The sequence below is a fragment of the Eleutherodactylus coqui genome, chromosome 6, assembly GCF_035609145.1.
Source record: "Eleutherodactylus coqui strain aEleCoq1 chromosome 6, aEleCoq1.hap1, whole genome shotgun sequence".
Classification (NCBI taxonomy): Eukaryota; Metazoa; Chordata; class Amphibia; order Anura; family Eleutherodactylidae; genus Eleutherodactylus; species Eleutherodactylus coqui.
Genome location: NC_089842.1, coordinates 179,098,060 through 179,115,617, shown reverse-complemented (window position 1 = coordinate 179,115,617; position 17,558 = coordinate 179,098,060). Strand labels below are relative to the sequence as shown.

Sequence of the window (17,558 nt, the reverse complement as noted above, 5' to 3'; positions counted from 1 at the left end):
GGCCGAGCGCCTGCCAAGCTTCAGTTTGCTGCTCAGTCATTACTGTTGCGGCAAAACAATTTGACCTGTCAAATCTTAAGATAACTCATTTCTTCACAATTTCTCACTTCTGTTAAAACAAAGTGTTCTCGCCCCTATGCTGGTTGTCTGCACAGCTCTGTTACAGATACAGCTTATTAACACAAAAACTGTAAAGATGGTGCAGGCTGACAGTTTCTTTTCTCGCCCGCATCATTGGGGGACACAGCTAAAGGACCGTGGGAACAGAAACAAAGCCCTTCATTTAAACAGAGACCACCTTGGCGACCCAGGCCTCTGCCATCCAAGGCCTCTCCCACTAGATCTGCCACATGAAGGACGGCCCTCACCTGAAATTCTATAGCATATTCCAGAGAGACAACTTCCCGAACCCAGGTGTCTGAGACATGATGGGCAAACCAAATTTCCCTGAATAGGGAATCGGCCCTCCACCTGGGACGTTGGGTGGGGTCCGACTTTCATGCTCAGATTTAGTTGGAGGCCTTGGATGGCTGAGGCCTGGGTTACCCAGATGGTCTCCGTACAAATGAAGGATTTTGTTCCTGTTCTCACAGTCTTCATCTGTGTCCACAATGAACAAAATGAAAAACACTTAAGGGTGAGTAAAAAAAAAAAAATCTTGTTTTTGTGGTATAACGACTTACCCACTGTAGTAATTTTATGTGCAGTTCAAAGTAACGATCCGCGCCACCATATAATAATTAATGAGAGTAACTCACCTGGTGCACAGCGGGGTTCCCGTAGATCGTTAAATCCTTGGGGAACAACCCGCCAGCACCTGTGATCCGAGTATGCCTGTAGTAATATACGAAGAGACTTCAGATATCCTTCGATGGGGAAGGAGAGCCGCCGGAATGAAAGCAATCCCAAAGAGAGAAAACTTCCCTCAATGGGTTAAAACGAGCAAATCTTCAAATAGAAAAAACTCTTTCCGCGCTCCTGCTGGAACTCCTCTTCGGAAAAAATGAACTGTCGTAGCAGACAGTATTTATATAAATTAATCATAAATTTATTTCCGAATAAAAGATTGCATGCAAGTGGAAATCTTGCAGCGATAGTTATACAACGCGTTTCGGCGTTCTAAAGTCGAAACATGGAGTTCATGTGCTGTCTGTCACGAGTTGCGTTCAAGTCTCTATGGCGAAACTTGCAGTTAGGCTGCATTCAGACGAACATATATCGGCTCGGTTTTCACGCCGAGCCGATATACGTTGTCCTCGTGTGCAGGAGGGGGGAGGATGGAAGAGCCAGGAGCATGAACTGAGCTCCCGCCCCCTCTCTGCCTCCTCTCCGCCCCCTGCACTATTTGCAATAGAGAGGGGCGGGGCTAAGTTCTGAGAATTTGCATGCACTGATTATCGTTAAAACGATCACTGCGATAATCTGTCCGTGTAAATGGGTCTTAATCACGCTTATTATCTCTTTTAGGCTGCATTAAGACGAACGTATATCGGCTAAGTTCCGAGAATTAGCCACGCCCCTATCCCGCCTCTCCCCATTGCAAATAGTGCAGAGGGGCAGAGAGGGGGCGGGAGCTCAGTTCCTGCTCCTGGCTCTTCCATCCTCCCCCCCTCACCCGCACACGAGGACAACGTATATCGGCTCGGCGTGAAAACTGAGCCGATATATGTTGGTGGGAATGCAGCCCCAGAAAAGAAATTCAGTCGGACTGGTTGGATTCCTTGATCCTATAATTTAACCGCTCCCCAAGATAAGTAGCACATGTGTCTGACAACTTCAGCCATCAAGTAGAGACTTCCCTATAGTGATGCGTGGCAAGTTTATTAACAGATGCATAGCTCTTGGTGCATGTCTGGTCAAAGGTGCCAAACTGTGAAATCTACAGCTATGACCTCAGGTACATTTCATCTATAAACTTCTGATGTAAATTACAGTAAACTTGATGGGTTGCAGATGGCCATGCCCCCTACCAGTAAGCCTCTCCCACATTTTGCAAAAGGGACCAAAAGATGCAAATTTTTGCATCAACAAGGTTGCGCAAAACGTTGTGGCTTTTTTATGCCAGAAATCTGACATACAGGGCTTGTTAAATTTCACTCGTTTGATTTTAAAAACCTGTGTCCTGTTCCATTTCCTTTCTGGTGGCACCGCAGAGTAAGGGTCCATTTAGATCTGCTGATTTCTTGTGTTGGCTCATTCAAATGAGTGATTGTTCAGATGCTCACATTTGCTGAATGATCAGTATTTAAACCAAGTGATTAGTGAACGATTATTATGCCTGCATGAAATGAACGAAAAGTGAACAATGTAGCTTGCTGTTTTTATTGTCGGCTGTATTTAGTCGGAAGGCTTATGGTTCACTTTTGCTCATTTGATCGACAATTGTTTCATGTAAAAGGGACTTAACACTTTCTGCCACAGTGCCCCCATATAACAGCTTCATACTGGGGGTCCTATCTGCAGGACACACTCTGAACAAATTATTGGCAGGGGGCCCTTCTAACACAGTCCTGTCCAAGTTGTATAATCTCTTTAATCCTTTTACAGAAGTTTAAAAACTGCAATATTGCATATGGAAAAAAAACTTGTTTACCTGCCGTGTTCTCAATTCCGTGTGTAATAGTCTCTTTAACCTGCACAGGAGATGTAATAAAGCAATTTCACATTAAAATGTAAGAAACAGTGTCAATAGATTAATGAAGCCTGTACTGAGATAAGGAGGAGATGGAATCGGAGATTGTGTTCCTCTTCACATTATCTCCCGAACCGCTTCGTAGCGCACTGTTGCCAAGAACAGATTTAGGCTATGTTCACACCGGAGTTAGGGGATTCAGTTTTCCGGCTCTGTTACTGAGCAGGGGCAATCTGCTGGCTAAACAGATTTGATTTATGATGGAACTGAATGATGATGAATGGACCTCATTGACTATAATGGTGTCCATTCAATTTTCTGTTCATCTATCCAGTATTTTACTGAATAAAAAGTCCTGCATGTAGGATCTTTTTTCGACAGATCTTCGACGAAGGCTGCGAACACAGATGTGAACATAGTCGTTGTGTTAGATAACAGGGGGCAGGGACTGAGGAATATATGACCCTAGGAATCCGAAAGCTATAGAAAATGAAACAAAACTGGACTTAGTATAAAACAGTAATGCGACCAAGCCAACTATTAGTGTTGTTCCACTTCTAGACAAAATCTACATAATTACCGACTCGCCTATGACTTTTAGGCTACCCGTATATATAGCGGTCGTAAGTTGTGTGGCCAAAACAATGTGGTAAAAATGGACAATGTTTTACTACAAATGACGATGGTTCTGCTATACAGGAAACACACTGCAAGTAGGTACCTTATTTAAAGGAAACCCGTCCGTAACTTCTTGGATATCAAACCGGGGTCATGCTGGAGCAGGGCTTTTGAACAGTATTCCAATCATGCCCTTGGTAACATCTTAAGGCTACTGTTCTTACATAAAATCAGCTTTACTGAACAACGAGTGAGTAATGGGTTATTTTGAAGGATCCCCACCAATCTGTTTTCCAATATATTAATGATGATATGGGTTTAACCATCACCAATCAATACCTCATCTTGGACGTACCTTCAATTTTCCTGTTCTCACCCACTCACCGAGCTGCTCAATAGCCATTTCAAAGTGATGGACATAGTCAAAGACTACAGATATTTCCCTGTCCAAAATTCAAATAAACATTTTCCAATCTGTTTTACAGAATTGCATTCAGAACATTTAATTTTTTTTGTTTACATTTTGACATCAATGTAACTTAAAATGTAGCATGAATAAATGTTTTTTTCCAGATTTTCATTTGACTGCAGGTACCATCTATATACACTCCTCACTCAGTAAGTAACGGCCATTATCTGTGATTGTTTTTAATTCTTGATTTCCCCTTCTGTGACGCATTTATATTAGTGTAGGGCCCCACTACAACGCAAGGAACCGTGAAGTGGTTAGTGGGCTCATGTATCTTGGCCAACATCCAACCAATGCCTTGCATTTATTATCTATCATTCACATGCAGTGTGGCATTTAGACTCTAGGGGGAGCCCAGGGTGGCAGTACCAATGTGGTTCACTGATGGATATGCAGGGTAACCCGCCGAATTATCATGGCGTCATTAATAGGTTGCTGGTCTGCATGGTGAACTACATGTATCAGAATGGTCTGGCGCCCTGTATCCACTATGTGCGGGAATATACACCAAGCAGCCACCCCGCTCATTATCAAGAGGCAGTGTGAGTGGTTGTCTTATCGGTGTCCTGCACAGGTGTTATTGGCTCCTCCATTTGGTAGTCAGCTAAATTAATAGACGGCTTTATTTTTCTACCCAACATTGTCAGACGGTAGCCAAAAAAAAAAATATTGTAGAAAAAACACCAACCTTGTAATATTGCGCTCTTTCAGTATGGCCGCTGTTTGGGCTGGTATAGGAGGTGGATAAGCAAAATCCGTGTTGTATTGTGATATTTGACCACATACAAGGATATTGCTGTTCTTGGCCATCTAATTTTAAAAGCAAAAATATTTTATTCTCCTTTGTTCTATTAATTGTGGGTCATTTTAAGGGAGTGTTCATATGGGATATAAATGCCGCAGACAATCGGCAGCATTTACAGGTCAAGCCATGCAGATGAGATTTTGAAGGGGTTTTCCAATGCCAAATAATTTGCCACTTATTGTCAAAGCCATCCCATGTCACCTAAGGACCTGGAAAACTTTTTGATCACTTGTTCTATAAATATACACAATGCCTCTAATTTACATGATGCACAGGAGTGGAAGTGAGTGTAGTAGACGTGATGTCAGTGCAACATGCAAATAACCAGCATTAGCGCACCCCATGACCAGCTGTCACAGGCGGATCGCAGTAAGTAAAAAAAAAATCAATGCATATAGTAAAGTCCTTGAATCTTAGATATTAAAATAAGTGGAGAAGAGTAAAAATGGTCCCAAAAAACCCTTTAAGAAATCTCATCAACATGGTGCGAAAAAAAATCTGTGTTTTATTGACATATAATGTGGACTATCAGAACAGATTTCACCTCTTTAAATGAGGTCAAGATCCACATATAATGTGTATTTGCACCAAAAGCCATAGTCTATTTTCTGTGGCTAAAAATATGCTGATTGTGCTACAAAAATGAAACTCAGCAGCCGAGCAGAACAGTCATACGATGGAATCGAAAAGCACCACATGGATAATAATGGGGTCCTTTGGTTTCTGAATGGGCTTCCAGCATTTTATAGGATGAAATAAGCACAGCATACTCTGCGAATTCGTTCTGTTATTTTGTTTGTTTTTTTACGCAATTCAGCAACAGAGATTTCGAATGGAACCACCAACACTGATGTGAATGAACTCTTATCCAGGAGCAGAAGAAAAGGCTGCCATTATTTCAGAAAAAATGCTACGTCTGTCCATCGGGTGTGTCTGGTATTGCATCTCATCCCCATTTAAATGAATGAAACTGAACGGCCATACCAAACACATCCTATAGGATGACCTTTTTTCTAGTCCTGGACGACATCTATAAATGGTAACTACAGTCCCACCTGAATACTCAGATTTTGAATGGAGTTAGGCTTCAGACAAACTCATTTGTAAAAAGAATAATCCGGAAAATTGACATTACTGCTTGCTTCAAGAAATGGTGCCACTTTTGCCCGGAGGCAGTGTCTGGTATTGTAGCTTAGCCCCAATACCATACACCGTACAAGAACAAAAGTGGCACCGGTTTCTAGAAAAAATTGGCCATAACTTTCTAGTCTCAGAACACCTTCAATTAATATAACATTTTACAATTTGGATGAATTGAACAAGAACACCAGGAAAAATAAGTCAGTGTTTCATTACATTGGAATATTGATATTTACCTGACTAATAACAAGATCACTGATTTCTCCTCCGACATTATCAAAGTACACATCCACTCCACTAGGACAGCATTCTCTTAACTTATCTGCAAGACCCGCTTTCTTGTAATTCAGCGCGGCATCAAAGCCAAAATCGGAGGTCAACACTGAACACTTCTCATCTGTCCCACAAATTCCAATGATGCGAGAGCAGCCAAAGAATCGTCCAATCTATAGAACATAAGCTAATTGAATGTGTCATGCCTATTGACTTTGTAAATACATTTAAAGAGAACCTATTACGTTAGAAATGTGACAAGTTCCTTAAAGGAACATGTACGTCCTCCGGGTCCAGGGTCTGCATGGAGCGGAATCAGGAGCCTATCCCGCTCCATACACTGTGGGTGCTGGCTGTCTTTGACAGCTAATATCCGTCTGCAATAGCCACAATCAGCGCTCATGCTAATCGTGGCCGTTGACTTTTTAAATACCCTAATGAAATTTTGGGGGTTCTAAAAGGTCCCCTCACAATGAGATTGCGAGATGCTGTTTAGTTATCATAGGATCCAAGGGCCTTCTGAAGCCCCCCAGCATAGCCATGAATAAATGCTAATCAAGGCGTGCCTGTGGCGCATCTTGATAAAACACAGTGTAATGCAATACCATAGTATTGTATTAAATTGTTTGAGTGATCAAATGATCGCAAGTTTAAGTCCCCTTAGGAAACACAAAAAAACTGTAAGGCTGGGTTCACACTGGGCGGATTCAGAGCGGAAATCCCGCAGTTTGGTCGCAGCGAAAAACCGCGAGATTTCCGCTGGAAATCCGCTGCTTTAAAACCCGCGGCACTTAGCTATGGGTTTTGAAGGGGCCTGGTCGCTTTTTAGTTGCGGACGGCTCTCCTGTAGAGGAGAGCGCGGCCGCAGTGGGAGCAAAAAAAAGTGAACATCCTGTGCCCCGTGAATCCACGAGACTCTATCTATATAATTATTGGATGGCAGATATCTGAAGTCTATCCTATATTTTGTTAATGTAAATTTTGATTTAGCTCAAAGATTCCAAAGATGCTTTCAAAAAGTATATTATTGTCATTGTTTTGATTGCTCAATAAAATTATTAAAAAATAAAAAATCTATCCAAATAATATATTATTTATCCCGAATGGTGAATCTCATGGGAAGAAAAATACACAATACCAGAAGTGAGTTTTTTTTAGAAAAATGTAATAAAAGCAATCTAAAAGTCGTATGCAAACCAAAATGGTATCAAAAGCAACCACAGATCATCCTGCAAAAAACAAGCCCTCACACAGCAACATGGATGGAAAGATAAAAGAGGAGGTCAGAAGATGGTGACAGAAAATATATATTTCAAGAAATGTTATTTTATAAAAATAGTTAAGCCATAAAAAAACTAAATAAATTTGGAATCATCGCGATCATACGGACCGCTAGAAAAAAGTTGTAATTTTTGCCAGTGTCTCCGCCATAAAAACAATACCCTGTTCTGTGCTTTAGGAGTTCTATCTAATTTGCAATTCCCATCCGCTTTCATTTGCACCAATTGTTGTGATTATTCTCTCCTTTGAGACAGAGATACTGTATGTCCGGAAGGAAGGCATGGAGGATACACCAGGCCTTATCATATTGTAAGTGCAATACATAGTTAATATATTTTTAGTCCGCCTATCCACGGGCCGGCGGATTCTCGCGAGATTTCCGCCGCGGGAGATCATTTACAGTCACTGCGATGAACCTATCATTATGATAGGCTCATCACGGAAAATCGCGGCATGCTATGATTTTTAGACGCGAGTGGAAAATTGCGATGGATTTCCCGCTCATGTACATCAGGCTGCGCTCATCATTGTTATCCTATGGAAATCAGTTCAAGCGTGATCCATGTGCGATTTATCGCCGCGGACGACGCTATGAACTATTGCCCGTGGACAGCCAGCCTTACTTGTAGTAAAGAAGCAAAGGCGTTTGTAGCATAACAGTATTAGAAACTAGGGTCATAAAGACACACACTCCACATATCAGCTCATGGAAGCCAAGAAATGAGTGCCTGCCTTCCTACTCCATATCACTTACCTGTCCAGCCAATGACCCACAGGCTCCAGCAGCGCCACTAACAACCATTATCTGATTGGCGCCAGGAATCACATGACCTTTTTCCTTCATACCGAAAAAAGCAGTCAAACCAGTAAATCCGACTGCGCCCAGAAAATATGGCAGGTGCCCATCCACAAGACTAGGGTCCAGCTAATGGAAATATATCAATAGTTGAAAAATAAAACAGACTTCTGGAGCCACAACAATTTTTCAGTTTTATTAACAGTTACAACAACATTGTGTTTTCTGTATAAGGCCTCGTGCACACGGGCACGCACGGATATGGGAAATCCCACACAGAATTACTCCCGTGCCTGCTGCCAGTGACCCTGCACACCTGTGAGATGATCTTTTCTTCTGTATGCGGATGTGACTCCGGCGGCACACGCACAGTACAGATTTCTCAGCGCCGTCGCCTAGGTGATGACGCGGATCCGCAACAATTCCGCAATGATTATTGCAGAAGTGCACCGTCAGGGATGGCTTCCATTGACTCCAATGGAGCCGGTCCTGTGTATCCGCTCTAAAAATAAAGCATGCTGCGATTTTATTTCAGCACGGAGAGGCCACAAATAAAATCTGCTGGTGTGCGTGGAGAGAAGAACCTACAACACATCAATGGACACATTGAGCAGCGGATCGCCTGCGCCTGTTGACAAGCGTGGAAACCGCTGCTCAATTTTCCCCGTGTGCATGAGGCCTATGGGTTACTGTAAGGAGAATTTATGTGTTTATCAAAGAGAAGACGATCCCAGATCCCGTGCAGAAGTCTGGGCCCAGGAGAAACACATCACACTAGCCTCAGCTATATCAGATGATTTCTAATTTATTCTAAGGCGTATTTGATTCTTATACTACAAATGACATCACAGCAAAAGTATATACACCTCCAAGATTAATAATACAGGATAGGCTAAAACAAAAAATGATTAACATAAGTTACACCTCCTTAAGTGTATCTATTACATACAATAAGACCGTTATGAATTCAGAGAAAAGGAATGCAAGGGAGGCAGTCTGGAGATTCTTATCTTGTCTGTCTACCCCGTAATGGTATAGAAAAGTTTTCGTTTAACCCTTTAACTACTCATACTAGCAACAGGCTATATCTTTCTTAGTTTACAATCCAATAAAAGAACAATTAACTGATACATTGATCTACAATTTTCTTAACATTCCCCACTTTAGATCAATACATCAGCACAGTATAATAGTAAATGCACATATAAAATGACTCTACCACAGACCCCCTGGCTACGGCCCGAAGCTTTATTACCAGGACGCCTGGGTTCACACTTCAAGACTAAGTATATAATTATTTCATATAAAAATATTTCATTGATGCAAATATATCTTTATAAAGTCATTCCACCAATTGTACCCACAATTAGGCCCGCCCCCAAGAGAAGCTTGGCCTTGATTTATTATGAGATTGATGCTCCTTTCTTCATATATAAATGATTGTCCATCATGATATAAAATCTTACTTATCGAAGTGTCCATCAGTTATTAGAGCAATCCTCCGGTACAATCAGAACGCACTGGAATCAAAATGTCACACTTCAAAATCATCAAAGAAAAATGGCGCTTCCTTCATAGAACTTTTACCCATCACTTGTCAGACAGAGGTGGTCACCTGACCCAGTAAGCCATCTTGTTCTTCGTCATCTTGTATATTTTGGAACATAGTTTTGGTGATGGAAGTATAATAATAAGGTTTTGTAACAGTCCTCGGATACATGGAATACAGCAGCAACCGCAAAGTACTAGAATGGAGGCAAATACTGACATAGAGACTAATGTGGAGTATATGACTTGTGACCAGTGTCCGAACAAGTTTTTCAACCAGTCTGTGAATGGACCGTCTATGCCAGAGTTATCAGCTAGTTCATTTGATAATGCATTTAACCCTTCCAGTGCTCGAGTAACACTACCATCAGGTGCTGTGTTATTAGGAATGAAAGTACAACAATATCCTCCAATCATTTTACAAACTCCTCCTTTTTCTGCTAGTAACATATCAAGAGCCATTCTATTTTGCCATGCAATGAGTGAGGTAGGTCCTAGTTGTTCCGCTAGGCCCTTGATTGCATCTCTTGTATAATTAACAAATCTCTGTTGGTTATAATATATATATAATCCAGTCTACATTTTTATTCACTGTTACCCACCATGCAAGAAGAGACTCAAACCCCCTGCAGCCATCCGATTTCTCGTCCCATACTCGTCCGGTACCCCCCTTGGGACCCCGATGGGTCCGAGGAACCTTTGGGAGAGGTGTCCCTAGTTCTCCGGACACGGCCCTTGCTGTTACCCTCGGAGGTCATGAGGTATATAGGCATTATCAGTTGTACCAAGCACAATCCCGTTAGGGGCTGTACCTGGCACCTGTTCTAGGCCCGGTCACCACACAACCATCACACATCTGTGCGTGCTCTCTGTAGCTCAGGCCATATCCCAGAGACAGCGTGCCCTTACGGTTCTCCTCTCCGCACAGCATCCCTCAGGCAGTCTCCCGTAGTCTGCCTCAGTCCCATTACCAGGTAGCGCGAAGCAAGTATAACCCCAGGATCAGAGGCAACAGCAGGTATTTGGTCCCAGCCCACAGGTGGAAACAGCAAACTCAATGTATAGCATGGATCACTTATCTGTGGGGGGTAGGTACAGTTAAGAAGCTTAATCACACATTTTAGGTTCATCACAGCTTGAAGACTTGTCATTAACTTTTATCTATCGTGGGGTCAAGTCTTCCTATCTCATATAATTATTATTAACATTCTCTATACACAATATTTACTGCATAACATTAAGATTCACACAACTACTACTACTCCAATCATCTGCAGTCGCTTGATCCTCCAACGTTAACACCCCCCCTCAGGAATTTCTCTTATCAAGGAGAGGTGATGGAGTAAGATAAACAGAGCTTTAGCTGTGGCTGGGCTCCTTCAGCTAACTGCAGCATCCTTGTGCTATCCTTCCCGTAATAGGGACACTCAGCTCTCACATTATCAACAACTTCATTATTATTATATCTTACATGACATTATCACATTGAAAACACCATTTAACAATCAAAATCACTGCAAACCAATCACAGAACTGACATGTACACAAATAACAGCAAGAATGGACGTTCCCTGTTCACACAGGTTTATACTAAACTTCATTCCTGATCATCTTCATTACAGGTCTATTCATATCAAGCAAGCAGAGCATGGCTAGAGTCAGTCACATACCCCCTCCCTCCCTCACTGAACTCTAAAGCTGAAAGGTGGGGGCGAGGGTGAAAGAAGCATTCCCATGTAACAGACGATTTAACCATTTGTGAGCTGACCCCATCTTATAGCACACACCTCAGGTAGACAACATATCATCAACACACAGAGGACAGTGATGGAGGCTGCTGACTATTCCTATGCAGTTCAGAGAAGGCACTAATCACTGGTGTTGTGTACTACAAGTGCAAGCATTGGGATGCCAGGTAGAAGGTACAGCTATGGGATGTAAGGAGCCAAGATGGCGTCTGGGCGGCGGCCGAAGGTATTACAGCAGGTACTAAAATGGCCGCAGGCCATGACTAGCACTAAGATGGCCACCAGGGACGTGGCCTGACTAGGAGTACTATCAAGCCAGGCAAGCACTAGCCACGCCTTACCCCTTTGTGTGCAATGCCAACAAGTCCCTCATCTGACACACATCTATAATAATCTTTGTGTATAGCGCCAACATATCCCGCAGCGCTTACATAGACAGGGGGATACAGAAAGACAAAAGTACAAACATTACAGAACCACGGTTACATAGTAATCAGCTGATGGAAACAATAGGGGTGAGGGTCCTGCTCCAACGAGCTTACATACTACAGGTAATGGGGTGATACAGAAGGTAAAGGGCTGGAGATGTGCACAGTATGGCGGGGTGAAGATGTGCACGGTATGGCGAAGTGAAGAGTGAGGGATGCTATACACATAGACAAATGGTTAGACATTTAGCCGTGTGACGGCAGAAACGGTGTGACTGCAGGAGCGGTTTATGATGGCTAGCAGGGATTGCAGTCAGTAGGTCAGGGAGCAGATCTACCAGTATGGCGCTCGTCACCCCTTCTATAGAAGTTACACTCAGAGCTCTCCCAGCATCCCCCATGTGTAGGACGGCGCCCCCTCCTGGTCTTATACTCCCTTCGGCATTGTTTAGCACAAATAATACAAGACAAAAAATTTTTTTTTTAGAGTAGTTTGTAAACCCCTAGGCTGTGAACACTGTCCATATGAGTGCCACCATCCCCCCTGTTGAGACATGACACAGCCCATGGCTCAAAACTGCTGCACATCTGTAGAACAATTTAGGTAAGATAGCTTTTTTTTTTTTTTTAACGGAGATGTACAGTCCATCTACAAGAGTGTATTCAGCATCTACAAGAGATACATCCTGCAGATCTGGTCTGAGTAACACCTTATGTGCCATCTCTCCTAGACAGTTGTATGGGGGACCGTCTGAAGAAATAGGCAGTAAGGTAAATGGATGGACCGTAGTACATCCCTAGGTTGTCAGGTGTGGCTGTGAGTAGTAGTGTCCTGCAGGGGGAGGTCTAGAAGGACTAAGATATGAGTATAACTAACTGCGTGCGGTACTCAGTGTGTGGGGGGACAGCACTATAGTGGCAGAAGGTCTGACTACCGCTTGTACACAGGCTGGGAGCGCTCGGCCACTGGATCTAGTCTGCTTCCCACGTGTTCCTGAGTTAACACAGAGGTGATATATCCTTCTCCTGAGTCAACAGTTAGCACAAAGGGCTTGCTATAGTTCAGCAGCCCCCCAGACTGATGTGCCCACCAGAGTCTGGTAAGAAGCGCTGTCAGAGATGCAGAATTTGGGATCCAGGAGCTGCAGAAGTTTGTCTGTTACGATCGTGTGGGCAGGCAAAGCACGGAACCCACATGATCATGACCAAAGGGGACACATACTGGTACTACCAGGGTCACACGGGGCTCACACCGGTTTCAGGCAACTGACCCTGTGCTACAAGGGAGGATGACAGTGGCCCTACCTAAGCGGGGACATTGCCCTAATAAGGGCAGCCCAGCGGTCTTCGGATCTGGGCCCTAGCTGATCCTAGGAGCCACACACCAGAACAGGATGCATTCACATGCCACATGACAGACCCAGAATACACTGCACACAACATGCAACCACTAGTACCAGATTGGAAGCTGAATATAAATACCAGGTATTAGTTGACATGTTGTACAAGATGTTGAAACTAGCAGGCCACTTCACGGCTCCTGGTTATACTGCTAGTCCCTACACTAACCAGGAGTCCAGCAGAACCGGACACCGTTCACACCGTACGCAGCCACAGGACAGGACACAGATAGCAGGACACACAGCAAGCTAACACAAAACTGACAGAATTTAAACGTACAAACGGACATGAACCTGATCACACTGCAACCCTCACCAGACAAGCATTCATGACGGCCCACCTGAGGGGCCATATAGACTGACCAGGGGATTGGCTAGCAGACAGCACCACACCCAGCCAGCTCAATCATTAACCCTGTGAGTGCTGTGCTGCTGGAAACACAATAGAACAACAAATCCCAGCAGCACACGTAACATTGTCATTCCCAAAGAGGACATCATTTGCTCATAGTTTTGGGACCTCCAGAATTGCTTGCCTACCTTCATCTGACAGGTTATACCCCAAATATTTAACCGTTTGCTGACCGTATTGGAGTTTCTACCTGTTTACTTTTATGGCCTTGCTCATAAATAAACCTCAAGAGTGTGACTGTGTCCCTCCACAATGCTCTCCACTGTCTGCTGCTGACTACCAACATGCAGTAGTCGCTGACTACCTCTAAGAGGCTGGAACTGGGCTAAGTGTATTGACATAGCCTGGGAGACAATTGTTGGAGATTCACAGCAGCCCTGAGGTACTCTGGTGAAGGTATACCTAATTCTATCATAATATCTCATCACAACACATTTACTGGACATATTCAAGACTACATAATCTGACATTTCACAGGCTTATTTGTCTCTAGGTCTGTTATAACTGGTTCAGAGAGGGATTCCCTGTAGGTCCGGCCATTAACCCCTCTTACCAGGATATGACTATTACTACATTTAACATTGGCTACATATTGGGATGTATTAATATTCTGGTCGCTCCTGAGCCCACCAGGAAAGTAATCATCCGCCCATTCACTTGGAGATCTATCTCAGGCAGTGGAGATTGCCATGAGAGCCTCCAAGTGTTGTACATCGACCCCTCCTAGTCATTTTTCCCCAAGGTCGCTGAGAACATTGTTTCTCAGGGCACTCTCGGGCAAAATCACTAGACTTCCATTATTCAAACACACATTTAAATCCCCGAGCTGCATCCTTCCTCTGCTTCTTCCTCTGTCTCTACTTTCACATCCTCTCGCTGTCCAATGACCTCTCTGACTTACTTGAACCATCATATCACATTCCTCTCCCTGTATAAAAAAAACCTCACTTTCTCACCCTTTTCTTTGTATCACTTTTCTCCGCATGTTTTGCATACTCCAAAACATCCTGCAATGATCCTGTTCTAAGGGTAACCATATGCTTCGTTATATAACCTCCTATTTCTTTCTTCACTCCACTTACAAACGCATTCTTTAACTGCTGATTATATGCAGCATTCGGATCATCTCTCTCTTCCTGATTTCCCTCTGGTGCCTCTAGTCCACTATAGATGTCAAATACTTCCTTCAGTCTGTGATAATACTGATCTACATCCTCATCATCTCTCTGAGTACATCTATTTATTTCCACCCAATTTGTCCTTCTAGCCCACCTGTTCCTACATCTTTGAATTAAATTGTTTGTTCTCTCTGTTAAATCCTGATTATCATGTGGAAGGGGTCTACCATCTCCTCCCCTCCCATTCCAATTGCCTTCTACAGAACTCCAATCTGGCCATAGAATTCTTCTATCTGCTCTCTCTATTTTTCATTCAATTGGAACTCCTCATTAACCCTTTGAATTGTTCATCAAACTGTCGGGCGTCTCTTTTTTATATGGGCGTGACAGTTTGGGGCTTCTTTTAACCAGACTTCAGCAGCGGATAATCCGTATTTCTGCTGATCTTTTAGCTGATTTTGTCCGTATTTTATCACATAATTCTTTACAACTAGGACTTTTAATTTATTTATTTATTCCACTCATCTCAATCACTCACACATTCGCTTCATGCAATATAAGACAGCAATACAAATAGTACATTATGTTAGTAGGCGGCCGCCCTCTTCATATTCTTAGTTACTCTATAACACAATATCAAAGAGAAAGTAATAGAAAGATAAGAAGTAAAGTTCCTGGACACCCCTGTGTCCCATGACGTCATCTAACCACTTTTTACGTGTCGCACGGAGTTAATTCTTTCCTGTAGCCTTCTCACAATGGCTATGGTCTCACATAGACTACTGCTATTGCCCCTTTGGCAACCCATTCGTCTATACTTCTCATTTACCTTACACATTTCACATAGACTACTGCTATTGTCCCTTCGTCTATGATTGCCTCTCATTTACAATACACATTGTAAATTCTACTAACACTAAAGTATACAGAAGAAGAAGAAGAGAGAAGAGAAGTTTAACCATTGCTATACTTACTACACGTTATCTGGGAGGCTTCCAAATTCTCCGGCTAGTTCGGAAAAACGTCACTGTTTCAGACAGGATGCCCGACTGGCCTCTAATTACGTCTAAGCAAGACGGAGGTCTTTTAATGATTGGAGAGTACTTCAGACCCACCTTTTCACAGCCAGGCTTTCCTCTCCCTCTGCAGTGAGTGATTCCGGCTCGAAGGACCAAAAATGTAAGGAGAATTTATGTGTTTATCAAAGAGAAGACGATCCCAGATCCCGTGCAGAAGTCTGGGCCCAGGAGAAACACATCACACTAGCCTCAGCTATATCAGATGATTTCTAATTTATTCTAAGGCGTATTTGATTCTTATACTACAAATGACATCACAGCAAAAGTATATACACCTCCAAGATTAATAATACAGGATAGGCTAAAACAAAAAATGATTAACATAAGTTACACCTCCTTAAGTGTATCTATTACATACAATAAGACCGTTATGAATTCAGAGAAAAGGAATGCAAGGGAGGCAGTCTGGAGATTCTTATCTTGTCTGTCTACCCCGTAATGGTATAGAAAAGTTTTCGTTTAACCCTTTAACTACTCATACTAGCAACAGGCTATATCTTTCTTAGTTTACAATCCAATAAAAGAACAATTAACTGATACATTGATCTACAATTTTCTTAACAGTTACAGTGGGCTTTGAGCGAGTTACAAATTTTAATGTTTTTCCCTAAAAAATTGAGAATGGGGGTGCAGAATACTGCCTGCAACTAGTAGTAATATATGGGACAGGCTTACTCTTTTCAGTTATCAGCAGTGATGACAAATATAGTTGGCTTTAGATAGGATGGGTCATGAATGTTTCATCACTTGCAGTCCCACCTATGCGTGAAGAGGAGGGCAGAAATCCTGGTTTTCCTAGGGGGCTTACTTTTTTTTACCATTATACAACGGCGCTATATCCTGGCTAAAGCCAGTACTGCATGAGGTGACACGTTGGATAGGCTCCGACAGCAGAGAGGCTGGCAATACACAGTAAGAGAAACCCGGTGGATGTCTTCTAACATTGGAGCTGTAGAGCTTAAATCATAATGTCTTCAGAGGTCAGACAGTGGATTGGAAAGGATTGAAGGGGTTGTGTCGCAATTTTCCTTTATCATCTATCCATAGAATAGGTGATACAAGTCTGATACGTGGTTCCCGTACCCCTTCCCCTCCTCACTACAGTATCACTGCACTGCCCCATCAGTGAGGAGGAGACTGAATGGCGGTGGTCAAGCATACATAGTGCCTCTCTATGCATCTTCAATGGGACTGATGGAGATAGTCAATCACTTGTACTCCGCCATTTCCATCAGCCTCATTAAAATGAATGGAGCAGTGTCATGCATACGCAACCACAGTGACAAGAAAAGGGAGACACGTGACCCCCATTCTTGGAATTAGTGGGAGGGTCTCAGTGATCAGACCTATGGATAGGTGATAAAATCCGATCGTGAGACAACGGCTTTAATGAGATCAGTCTCAGATACGCCGACCATGTTCGGAGTCATCCACTTGGTGTCAGTACTTTAAAGTGCAAATACACCTTCAATAGTTGTTGGACAAACGCTCATTTGTCCAGCAGCTATTTCTCCCAATTAAAATGGTCGCCTGCAGCCCTAGAGGCCTTTAGTCATCTAAAAAGGGCATTTACGACTGCCCCGGTGTTAATACAGCCGGATGCGCGTCTACCCTTTTTCATTGAGGTAGATGCATCTGAGGTGGGGACAGGGGCAGTATTGTCGCAGGAAGTCAGTGGGAGATCTGGGTATAGCCCATGTGCGTTCTTTTCGCAGAAGTTTAGTTTAGCAGAACGCAACTACGACGTGAGTAACCGTGAGTTACTGGCAATCAAATGGGCTTTAGAAGAGTGGCGACAACATCTTGAGGGT

At 43.1% G+C, this 17,558-nt stretch overlaps 1 protein-coding gene across 1 annotated transcript in view; it reads right to left on the bottom strand.

Annotated features, from left to right (window-relative positions):
• LOC136571790 (prostaglandin reductase 2-like) overlaps window positions 1-17,558 on the bottom strand; it is a 152,739-nt gene that overhangs the window by 2,556 nt on the left and 132,625 nt on the right. Inside the window, exons 3-7 of the mRNA XM_066572419.1 lie at window positions 7,973-8,143; window positions 5,901-6,110; window positions 4,408-4,529; window positions 3,606-3,693; window positions 2,594-2,633 (exon numbers count right to left, since the gene is read on the bottom strand). Of these exons, the coding sequence (XP_066428516.1) occupies window positions 2,594-2,633; window positions 3,606-3,693; window positions 4,408-4,529; window positions 5,901-6,110; window positions 7,973-8,143 (631 nt within the window). The remainder of the gene's footprint in view (window positions 1-2,593; window positions 2,634-3,605; window positions 3,694-4,407; window positions 4,530-5,900; window positions 6,111-7,972; window positions 8,144-17,558) is intronic.